Raw genomic sequence first — 12,528 nt, forward strand, 5'->3', positions numbered from 1 at the left:
GTGTCAGACTTGCAACTGGATCCCTTCCTCTGAAAAGGAGGGAGCCTTTAGGACAGTAGAGGTACAACCAGAGAGGTACAAGATCTCCCCCCCCACTTTTTTTTTAAACAACAAACAGTTGAGTTGGCCTAACCACCTTGTGCCAATTTACTTCCTTTACCTACAGAGAACAGTAAATCCAGAAGCAAATTAAAACAACACAAGAGCAAGAGTTTGCAGTACACCCAGAATGTTTCAAAGAACCATTCTATTTCAAAGAACCATTCTAAACATATCCTAGGGACACTCACCATACCAATGACTTCCCTCAAGGCAAAATATTTTTCAGTCAGATCCCCTGCTTCACTCAGTGGAGCATCATAGTCATAACTAGTGGGCTGTGGCATATAAGGCATATTGGCACCTAAGAGAGGTGGGGAAAAAAAGCAATAAAAATGGTGAAAGAATTGTGGTTGGTTTTTTTTTGTTGTTGTTTTCTCTCTCCAAGCGGTTCAACTTTCAGAATTCTCTCCAGTCACAACTGGACTGTACTACATTTTTAGATTCAAAGTAGACCTTGGCACTTGGGATTCAGCATAAAGAATATATTCCCTGTGGAAGACAACATCCTTCTGAGCTCACACTGCTGCGTTACACGGGCTTCAGAAATATTCTGGAGAGAAACAAATGTATCCACCTTTCAAGAGTTTCACAGTATTGAGTAAAGCAGAAGTACCCTTTGCAAAGGTAAATACCATGCCAGTTTAGTAGAACGTACTGGCAATAGACAGAGAACTGCTAATGCAGTCATCTTTTGCCATGTGAAAGCAGGCATAGCTTATTCTTTTACTATCTAACACATAAGCAGTTCCCCTATATCATCAGAATCATTTAAATTATTTCTTACCATTCCAATAGGCAAAGTTAGTTCCACCTATAAACATGTACCTAAAAACAAACAAAAAAGCCATCCAATTAAATCAGGTTGTGCTGAATTGGGAAAAAAAATCTCCCCCCAAATTATCATCTACTGAACACACACTTACAGGTTAACATTAGCACCACATGCCAGGATTTCATTAAGTGTTTTAGCTATGGTTTGTGCAGGCACAACAGAATGACGGTGCCCCCAGTGATCCAACCATCCAGTATAAAACTCAGAATTAACCTGAAAGGAGGAAGGGCAAAAAAGGAAGGGAAAACATGAAGAGGAAACAAGAACAGAACACAATGTGACTTAGGTTACTAACTGTAAAGGAAGGAAAAAGGTACCTTGACTCATTTTAGACATTTTAAAATTACAATAAATATAGCAGAGTATATATTAAAATCAGTCCTTTCCAGAAGATAACTCAAAGATAATAGAGAATTGTTTAAATAATTTTATGTGTACACTTTGAAAATGATTGCTTAAGTACCAGAGAGTATGCATTTCCTTAGAACCCATCAAACTGAACGTGTTGATGCTAAACGCTAAGCTCAGATGTTTGGCACAAAAATAAATGATGGAAGGAATACATTCTCTTTCGATTAATATATGTAGACCAGATGTAACATAAAATAAATCTTTCAAACACTGAAACTCTGTTCTAAACAATTGCGTAGCACAGAAATAAGCTTGCACCCTCAAAGGCCTTCTACCTTTGTCAAAATGTCTTCCAGTGATCTCACATCCCATTATAGCTTGTGTAGAAACTCTAGGGTAGCTGAAAACAGGAAGCAACTTTTAACCTGCCCTTTTAATTTGGCTTTTAACTTCCACCCACACATGTAGCTGACTAACTCACATCTAATCATACTTACTGTTTCCGCTGCTTTGTAAACATTTGTCTTAGCAAGGAAAAATACTGAAAATTAGTATCTTCTAAGACTATACTAATATTTGCAGAACAGCAGTTAATGTGGATTTGACCTACACACAGATAAGCTCCTCAGTTCAGTTTTTCTGACTGACATGGAAATGACATCTTTGTAAGTATGTCCTTAAGAAACTGTCCACTGTTGCCAACTCCTCTATTATTAGCCACTAAGACTAGGAATGATAAAAGAATTTAAGTGAAAAGACATACCAAAGGGCCTGTAGGTTCACTGCTCCTTTGAGCTAAGAATGCTGCTGTGACATTGCCACCTATAAACAGATGGAAGTAAGATTGAGTTGCTACATCCATGACTTTTGCAGACCTCATTTTACTGAAATAGGTTTCTCATCTCCCTTCCAACATCTAGCAAAAAGAGAGACAAGAACCTTACTTCAGAAAATACAGGAATCTATACACTTGATTCTAGTGCTCAAGTTGCAGAACTTAGTTAAAATATATACATAAATGCATACATGATGAGGCCCTGGGCAACCTGATTTAGCAGGTGGCATCCCTGCCCATGACAGGGGGGTTGGAACTTTAAGGTCCCTTCCAAACCCAGCCATTCTATTGTATCATCTATGACATATGCAAGCACGCACACACATCTCTGCTTTTAAGACACATCCTCTGAAAACCCAGCTCTTCTCAGAAATGACATCCTGGAAACATAAAACTGAGATGTGACAGAATTACTACTCAGACATTGGAAACTATAGGCCTGGGCTTGTGGAAGCAAGATGATGGGGAAGAACAAAAGCTAGGCAGTCTGTAAAGAGGAGTTTCACCTCTGAGCAACCCTACTGGCTCAAGCACAGGGACTGGAAATTACTTCCATAAGCAGCTCATCATCTCATAAATGACATACATGAAGGAGTTCTTAATTTCGATCCATTTATAAGAAAATGGATTCCTACTAGACATATATCTTTGACTGTAGAGAGAATAATGCACATTAGAAGCCACAAGACAAAAAAAAAAGAAAAAACCTATCTTGGGGTTTGTTTCTTGTGCCTTAAGCCTATTTTGTCAAGTCTGTGCAGTATATGAATGTTCACAGCATTCGCTCTCCTGTTCTATCAAACGGGCACTTTCTGAACACACTACGGTTGCCTGGCCATTCTTCAGGCCTGTATCACTGCAAATTATCGCAGTGTGCACATTTCTAATTAATTTTTTGGTAACAAACAGCTCTCTCCAACCTGGGGCAAAGTCCACTGTTGCGTAAAAACCCTGAAGAGCTCCACATCTCAAGTAAAGCTGGCTTGCACCATCAGTTGTGAACAGTACCACCTCATCCCCAAGATGCTGGCGAAAGAGTTTCTGAAGAGAACGCAGATAATCGTAGTCGCAAGCAAAGTAGCTTCCATACTCATTCTCTACCTGCACAGAGAAAGCAAGTCAGTAAAGCAGTAGCCAATTCCAGTCTGCATCCAACTCCGAAAAAGGGAAGTCCAAATCTACCCCTCCTCTTCCTTTGATAGCAATGCTGAAAATGCCACTTGAATTCCAGACCTGAAGAATAACAAAAGGGACCACTTGTAGGCACTCATTCATCTCACCTGTATCTTACACTGCAGCAGTCACTGTGTGGGGGTAATTTTCCTACAAAATCAGCCTTCAACTCCACATAAAATATCTACCCTAACTACTTCGCAACAGTAATCAAAACATAGTCCCTATTCAAAATGAAGAGCTATGACCTACCTCCCAAAGAGAGCAATAAAAGCATAGAACAGGTCATATAACATGATCAGAACTGCAGTGGAACTGGACTTCCAGAGCAGAGATATATGAATAAAGCTCTGCAACAGACTCAAAAGACCGAGGGGAAAGAGACAACCCTGCTGCTAATGAGAAGTACATATCCTGTCCCTTTCTTAAGGGGATTGCCTTTCAAGCTCCAGATCCAATGCCACACACACCTGAATGCTATTTCTGAAACTCCTGTTATAAACATCTTATTTCTAACTCAGTGCTTTCGCTGAATAGAGATAACACATTATTAAAGAACAATCATCTTGGAAAAATTTTTAAGAAGAGTCTCCTATCATATTCAAGCAAGACAGGGAGTTTAAAATAAGAATCACAGAGCTTTTGCTATGGCCAAATGCTAAGAAAATGGAAAAATACTACCACCTACCTAGTAGTTTAAAAGAAACTATCCACCTCGAATGCACAGCACTGTGTCCTGAAACATTTACAGCTCAAGTTATGTGCTAAGAACTGAAAAGCCTAAATTTTGAAACTGTTCTTGTAACAAGTTTTAGGCTTATTTCATACTGGTTTTGCTTCTATCTGCAGCAAGCCCTCCTGTCAGATGGTTTCACGTAACTAATATATTTTGGCCTTACGTGAGAACTGGATTAAGAATCACATCTAAAAAACTCCACGAGTTTCCTCTACGGCTTTCTGTAATTGTGGGAAGCAACTTTGACAGAGCAGACAAGTGCACTCTGAATTCTGCAGACAGTGCATTCAGTTCTTCACGATAAGGGACTCCACTGATTCTTGCAGCTACCTGAAGCTGCTAAGGAACTTCTGTGTACATTACTACCCAATACCCATGGAACATCCACAAGAACAATATAAGCATCTGTGCTGCTCGGGTTTATTTGATTTTCATAAATCCCCTTTTACCTGCACCATGATGATTGGACCTCCGTTTTGATAGAGGTGAGGCTTCATCTTTGGCAAAAGGACACTCATCCATTTCTCTACTGCTGCCAGGTAATCTGTAATACAGAAAGTATAAATGGTTCATTATTTTTCTACTTCTTTACGTGTTTTTGTTGTTGTTGTTTTATTGTATAAAGGTACTTTTTACCAAGTAAAATGCATAAATATAAATTTCTGATACACTTAATGTATTTAGAACGTCATTTAATGAACTAATGTGCTCTTACACTTGTTTAAAAGTGTCAGCTTCCAGTGCAGTTTACTAAATAATAAAACATTTAAATACTGATGAACTTTGAAAATCACCAGAAAGACTTCAATGTCATCACAGAAGTTGTCCTAATGCATTTCAACAAATGTAGCTACATCTGGACTACTCTTTTAAACACATAATTTCTCCCACAATGAGCAGAAGTCAGGTACAGTATGGATCTATGTCTTTGTCCCCTTATTCTCTCCCCAACAACCACATTAATATCCTGTCTCATCTTATCTTTACACATCCTGTCCATGACCAGGTAGCACATAAGAGTGCTCTAACTAGCTCTGGACTTACATGCACACTGAGCAGGCAGGAAGAACCCCACAAAGAAGAGCCAGCTGACTGCTGAAAAACTCAATGCTGAGAGCTACCTGCCTTTTCTTCAACGGTAACAATAAATATCTCATTACCAATTTTACAAAACTTGTTAATAGGTTTGAAACATAACAGTTTTGAAGTTTGGTTGAAACTGATGGTTGTTTCAGAAGTTCCTCAGAAAAGGTCTGGAAAGGGAGGAATGAAGAAGCAGACTGCATAATTTGTACATTCATTTTCTTGGCAAATCAACTGCTGAGAAAGCACTGGTTCTAGGATAAGAAGCATCTACAAGAACCTGAAGGGCTAAGTCTTACAATTCTGTAATCACAGAAGACGCATGATTTTCAACCCTGTTTTGTTTATTCCACCTATTTATTGAACACACAATTTTTAATCACAATCTTGAAATACGAATTACCTGGAAATAACCTCAAAGAGCAAGTCAGTTTGCTGCTGAATTATATTTTTGCCAGTCCTTTCTGATGCTCTTACCTGAATCAGAAGACCTGAGAACAATAGATTCTTTCTCCAACAGCCATGCTGGAAGACCTCCCTGGGAAAAAAATCAGAACCGTTTCAGTGATTGTTTTTAGGATATAAGAAGAATTCAACATGTTATCAAAACATGTACCGAAACTGAAGATTTGTTTTACATAAGCAAGTCATAATTTCCCATGGAACAGCACAACTACTAAGTTGCATTGTAAGAAGTCACTTAGGACACGTGGGTTTAAATATGCTAAACCAAGAGTCTTGTCTAGGACATTAGTATGTTTGTCTACTTTAAGACAGAAATACTTGCATTAGATTTACTCTAGAAACAAGATAGTTGTAACAACATAGTTGTAACAAAAGGCTGTACCATATCCCATTCTGCACAGATGTAAGGTCCAGCTCTCAGGATCACCAGCAAGCCAGTTTCATCAGCAAGCTGCAGGAAATACTCCAGATCTCTGTCACCAGAGAAATCATACACACCCATCTGGGGTTCATGGTAGTTCCATGGCACATACCTATAGAAAGAGAACGTCATTTTCCATTAAGAAACTAAGACTAAACCAGAACTCCAAATAATTATTTGCACTACACACCCCAGGGATCTGTAAACCTGGTCCAAACTGGTCTTCAGATCAGTAAAATACAGAAAGAATTCTAGAGTACTTCCTGTGGCAGAAGGTATTAAAATGAGTAACGAAATAAGGCTTATTACTTTGCACTAAGTCTGAAGGAGTCCATATCCATCCAAAAACACATTTTGGTACTGCCATTTTGAAATCATAACATCTATTCCAAAATTTAAGTAGTTAAGAGTCAGCTGCCAGTAGTATAGTGGCAGTAGATTTGTGCAGAGATGAATACCCACACAAGTGGTGGTCAGAAATAAGCTTACAGAAAGAATCATGCAGCCCTTAGCAGATTTACCACCCAGTTTACACGGGCACACCAGCTTGGCTGACAGGTCCATACTGTTGCCACTACATAGACCTTCAAAATGTGTAAGCCTCAAATGATACTACATCTAGGTCCTAAAAGTCTTCACTGACCCAAAGCAATGCGGGTGCTGGAAAAACAACATGGGATGAATGGTCACAGAAGAGGATGCTAAGGTGCTTGGAAACCTGGACAAAGTTGAGCCTCATTTCAACCAAGTAATAAAACTGCCAAATAAGCAGATCAGGATTTGAGAAAACACCCCTTTCCTATTTCCAGGACTCCAGAAACCACAATGCAGAATATCTCCCAGAAGATAAAAATACTCTCAGTTGCAAGATAATAAAGAAACATGTTACCTAACAACTATTAGGAGAACTGTTGTATCTTATAGCCCTTGCAGAAAGGCGATGAGAGATTTGCCTTAGGAATGTGCTAAGTGGCAGTCATAGCAGGAACAGACATTAAAATTAAGGTTGGATACAGCTTAAATAAGGATTCGAGAGAATAGGAAAACTCATTCTCCATGCATTTACTTTCTGCACCCAGGTTTGTGATCCCTCTAATAGGACTGCTGCCACTGCTCCATATAGTGCAGACTTGAGAAAAATTTCTAAAACCAAAACTGTGGTTAGTCAAGCAAAGAACCTCTTGAGCAACACTTTTCTTATTGTTTGGGTTTGTTTGTAGGTTCCAGAGTTAATTTTGTAAGAACTACCCAAGAGGAAAAGAAAGTGCAGAAAACACTGCTTTCAACAATCAAGAAAAACAGGAACCCTCACATGAACACGATATTGAAAACACCACACTCAGAAATATATACACATGAACAAATACAAAAAAAAATAACGCTTCAATATATCATTAACATTAATTAATATTTCCTCACAAATGCCAGAACCTTAAGCCCCTGTTTGAAAAGCCAAAGCTTAAAATTTGTATGCTATTATAGAGTCTAAGCAACATGGTCAGACACCAAAATGCACATTTTCCACTCTGTATATTTTATTTCTTTGCCAATCTAGTTGTTTCCAAAGTACTCAATTAACTCACTTTTTTTTCAGAACAAAGTAAATGTGCACTTAATGAATATGCAAACCACATGAAAATACATTCAACATTAATTTGGTTTTGTGCAATTTACCTAGATTTCAAGCAGAGGAGCAAGCTGATTGGTGATGTTTTAAATCAAAGTAGATAACTATTTAAAACAAACAAACAAACAACTTACCTCAAAAAAATCCAGTATCATATTATACTTGCTTTCCCTTTCCATTATACCATTATCTAGGTTATTACTGTGGAATAATTTTGGTTTGCCTTCAGCTCTAATAGCTATGTTATTTTCAAAACTATTGCTTCGAAATACAAAATTCTTCTGTATTACCTATATATGACTCAAAATACTATCTTTCTTACAAAGCAGAAAAAGAATAGTGGGAAAATATACAAAAAAATTACAGGCCAACCTAACTCCATGCCTACGAAAAATGCCAGAAAAGCTACTGAATGATTTGTATCTAAAAAGTAACAGTGATGTGGTAAACAAAATGGACTTGTGAAGAACAGATAAACCTAGTTTTATTCTTTCAAAGGGAAGTTGGCCTAAAGGATTAAGGAAAAGGAGTGATGTATCTTGACTTAGCAATGCTTTTGGTACCTGCTGTTCCTATAAGCAAACAAGAAGAAAACAGGCTAGTTGGTATGAACATTAGCATCAAATAAAAAATAACTACAGAATAACAACTGACATTTGGGGGGGGGGGGGGGGGGGGATATTATTGGATATTTTGTGGAGTATGCCAAGTCTCTTTGGTAGGTTTAACTATGTCCAAAGCTTCTGTTGAAATCTGGCTGGTATAACGCACAGCATTTTGCTAAGAAGTAAAGGCAGAGCAATCTCAAGTCCATCAGCAAACATGACTAATGTTTATTATTCATTAATGAGCAACAAGGCCTGATATCAACAAGAACTTCAGAGTTATCGCTTTCTACTTCTCTCTTGCAAAGGAAAAGGCACAGACAAAAGTATAAAATGAGAAGGAAGACATAGGGCAGTGACACTAATAGGAAAAAGGGGTTGCAGTTTTTACCATAAAATACCATCAGACTATGAATCTTTGACAACCCTGCAATAGAGATAAATCTCTATCTGGGTTGAATTAACGTGCCTGTTTATGTAGCAACTCATTCACTGAAAAATGCTTCTAGCAGAGCTGCACCTGTTTTAGCTAAATAAAGACAAGTAGGTATTAATTTCATTACAAGTTTCGCACCATCTAAAAGACTTCTACAGAAAGACAGTAATTCTTTATACACTTTCCTTTTCAGGCTACTGAACAAGTTATTTATTACTGGTAAGTAAATTACAGGTTAACACAAAAGTATTCTAACTGCACTTTAACTACACCTTTTAAACTGTAATTTATGAAAAAATGGGAAAATTTTAAGAATTTATCCTAGTAACAAGTCTGAAGGTCTAAATATGCCCAATGGTGGCTGAGATGGGAACAGAAGGGTTTCTCAAGCTCCCTTAGACTCAAGATGGAATAAGACAGAAAATTCTTCCAGAAATAGTTTTAATGCATGTCCCATGCTGTCTCACAAGGCCAGAAAAAAGGCAAATTTTAGTGGAGAAGAAAGTGGAGAAAAATTTATGTGAAACGCTACAGAATGAACCGTGATATGAAAGCATCTCAGAGACTGCTTTAAAAATTGTTACTAATAAATTTAAATCCCTCGATATATTTTCTACAGCTAGCTATGACCTCAAATCATTTTACTTCAAAACTTTTAGTTTTAGCAATGTATAATTCCTATATACTATTGTACAAATGTATCGTCAGTTCCTAATAATGTACTGCATTAGCCACAGAATAATGAATTTATAAAGGAATGTGGCATTCCTTTTTCATACCTGAAACAGTATTTTTTCATTTGAGTAATAGCACTTGCTCTCCATTTACATACAATTTCTAAGCTTTATCCTATAACCACCTTTTTCTTTAAAAGTCACAGGTTTTTCTCTTGTGTTTCAGAGATATGCCAACAGACAAAAAATACCACTTTTGCTACCATAGTTTATAGTATATTTCTCTCTGTAATACCTGTGGGTTTTTTTCCACATTGTGTAAAATTAAATACTGAGTACTAGTTTCATAAGTAATAGAGCAGCACTTTAAATATGCTAAACATTTTTTACAGAGTAAGTTGTGCTTTTTTTTTTTTTAATGAGCAAATACTCTAAACAGCAGCTCTTTCTTTGAGGGAGTTTCTAGAGATTTAGTTTCTTGGTCGTTAGTCAACAAATACAGTAAAACAAATAAAATGCCCAAAATTCTTCCATAACTTTATAAGCCTGTAAAGTAACTGCCGATTCTTCCAGAAACCTTCTCCATTTTCCAGTCCTGCATATGCTTAGCTCCATCTAGTGGTTCATTGTTGATCTCCTCCATGAAGAACAAAAAAAAAAGACACCTTTCAGTCCTACTCAAATGTTTACGATAGTGTCTGTTTCTAGTTGGCAGATCACAGTTCAGGAACTGAACACAAGGACAATTACATTTGGGTAGCCAGGTGCCTCTGCATGCTACCTGCGGAGATGGGGAAGGGAATTCCTAGGTGCAATACCTCATCTTCTGAAGTGTCACACCAAGCACAGCATCGCATTTTATCCTGCTATTTGGAAGTTTTAGGCCTTGATACTTTCAGCTTTGATGCAAGTTCAAGCTTCCTGTTACCTGTTTTCTCATATTCTGTTATTGCTTAAGATGTTTGAGTCCAGAGAATGGCCACAAGGATGATCAGAGGGCTGGAGCATCTCTCTTATGAATTAAGCTGAGAGAGTTGGGGTTGTTCAGCCTGGAGAAAACAAGGCTCTGGGGAGACCTTACAGCAGCCTTCTAGTACCCAAAGGGGGGCCTACAAGAAAGATGGAGAGGGACTCTTTATCAGGGAGTGTAGTGACAGGACAAAGGCTTTAAAATAAAGTAATTTTTTTAAAAAGTAGATTTAGATTAGATATAAGTAAGAAATTCTTCACTGTGAGGGTGGTGAGGCACTGGGACAGGTTGCCCAGAGAAGCTGTGGATGCCCATGTGTCCTATGGCAACAATCTCTCAGAAGGTCTGGCATCACTGCTGCCCATTCCAGAACGACTTCACATAACTGGTATCTCAATACCTTTCTAACAGTTTTACTGATCCATGAAACAGTAGTCAAGAGAGAAAGGAAAACAAATAAAATTGAAGAATAATCTAGACCAGTGCCATTTTTACAAAAAAAAAATCACAGTGAGTTATTTGAGTTAACATGGAAATTCATTGCTTCATGTCAAAAATCAAGAGCAGTACAACTTAATTATCTGCAAAGTCTAAAGAAAAGCAAGTGGGTTTTTTTGTTTTGTTTTGTTTTTTAAGGGAGGGGGAAGAAGAAGGGGGCAGAGAGAAAATGCAAGGCACAGAGGTACCTTTTGCTTGTAAGATACACATTTAGGACCTATCTCTCACCACAGCAGAAAAAAATTCAAAAGTAAACAATGGTGGGGAGAAAAAGTTCAAGAATCCCAAACTGTTCTACAATGACAAATTGAGGTTGTGAAAAATCTGTTATCTGCAATCAATGAACCAGCAAAAACAGCTAAGACTGCAGCAGCAAATCACAAAACCTCAAGGAGACACTAGCTGCTGGACCATACCTTTTGCACCTGAACACAAACAGCTCAACTCTCCTAAGACCAACAGAGACCAGTCAACACCAGTAACACGAGACAGTCTCCACTTCTTCCTGCACTGCAGGAAACTTGCAGTAGGACATAGGAATTTTTTCAACAAAAGAAAAATAGGAGAAAAATTGAAGGAAAAAAGATACACTTCAGTGACAGATTATGAATTATGAATGGAAGAAAAAAGCAACAGGAAAAAAAACCTGCAGCAATTTTGCCATTTGACAATAGAGTTACAGAGAAAGGGAAAAAAGAAAGATTCCTATATCAAAAGACTAGTCATGCAGCAGAGAAACGAACAGGCAATTTCAAAGATTGCTTGAAAAAGCTGGAAATGAAGTGAGGGCATTGAAGACATATGGGGGTTGTCAGACATATGGGGGTTGTCAGGTGATTTATGGGGTCATTCCCATAAATCAGTGACGAAAGTGAAGTATAAAATGCTATAGATCACTGGAGTCAGAGTCAGTCTCAGGACCCAGACATCAAACGATATAATTTTTAGGTCTGTCTGATTATTTTTATTACAGCAAAATAATTTTTACATGGGCATTTCCAGCAACTCTGTCCTAACATTCCTGAGCAAGTGTGCTACTTAATCCTATTGGCTTTATGTAGCAAGAGAGAACTTGCTTGTTTGGTTTAATCAAAACAAAACAAAGAAAAAAAGTCAATGCACTGTCACAACACAGGGAAGAGTTCTATGGGAAACAAAAAGACACGACTCAGAAACCTAAGTTTGACAAAAAAATTCCTTCTCTGACATCTCTCCATCTCTTCTCCACATACCAGCCCATACTAATCATGCCTCCAAGCATACAAAGTAACTCTGCAACTTGCATGATAAACAAAACACAGGTTTCGATGGAGGGGAAGCATAGATGGTGCAATGCTCCCACTGAACAAACTGCCCCAGTCTACAGGCTCTGCATTGCCAGAGTCTACCACTGCCAGAGTCTGCCACTGTCTAGCAGTCCGTAGCATGCAAGGAGGCTGTTTCAAAAAGAAGCTCCAAGCCCTGCAATGATTTAAAAAAGAAATAAAACCATGCATGCTAATTGCAAACATTGCTTGAAAAGACTGTGCCTATACACTTTTCTACCATTCTTCTTCCCTTGCCACAGAAGCTTTGGCAAAAATAAGAAGAGTTGGCTAATTTTTTTTTCTTCTCTCACCAGTTGTAATAAGGACTCAAACCTCAAAAGAAAAGACAAGAATGATGGGCTAAAGGTTGGGTAGACACAACTGAAAGCAATTTAAACTTATTTTTAGGAGGT

At 37.9% G+C, this 12,528-nt stretch overlaps 1 protein-coding gene across 14 annotated transcripts in view; it reads right to left on the reverse strand.

The window, feature by feature from the left end:
- The window catches only part of GLB1 (galactosidase beta 1), a 96,353-nt gene that overhangs the window by 71,341 nt on the left and 12,484 nt on the right, over nucleotides 1-12,528 (reverse strand). For all 14 annotated transcript variants that reach the window (XR_013946536.1, XR_013946537.1, XM_080580092.1 and 11 more), the window contains exons 3-10: nucleotides 5,960-6,110; nucleotides 5,590-5,650; nucleotides 4,479-4,573; nucleotides 3,041-3,221; nucleotides 2,049-2,107; nucleotides 1,026-1,147; nucleotides 887-927; nucleotides 291-403 (exon numbers count right to left, since the gene is read on the reverse strand). Coding sequence is in view for 12 of the 14 variants with exons in the window: in XM_080580092.1 (XP_080436218.1) it covers nucleotides 291-403; nucleotides 887-927; nucleotides 1,026-1,147; nucleotides 2,049-2,107; nucleotides 3,041-3,221; nucleotides 4,479-4,573; nucleotides 5,590-5,650; nucleotides 5,960-6,110 (823 nt within the window). In the remaining 2 variants the exon portion in view is untranslated. The remainder of the gene's footprint in view (nucleotides 1-290; nucleotides 404-886; nucleotides 928-1,025; nucleotides 1,148-2,048; nucleotides 2,108-3,040; nucleotides 3,222-4,478; nucleotides 4,574-5,589; nucleotides 5,651-5,959; nucleotides 6,111-12,528) is intronic.

The sequence above is a fragment of the Anser brachyrhynchus genome (genome assembly GCF_964034855.1).
Source record: "Anser brachyrhynchus genome assembly, chromosome: 2".
NCBI classification, from domain to species: Eukaryota; Metazoa; Chordata; class Aves; order Anseriformes; family Anatidae; genus Anser; species Anser brachyrhynchus.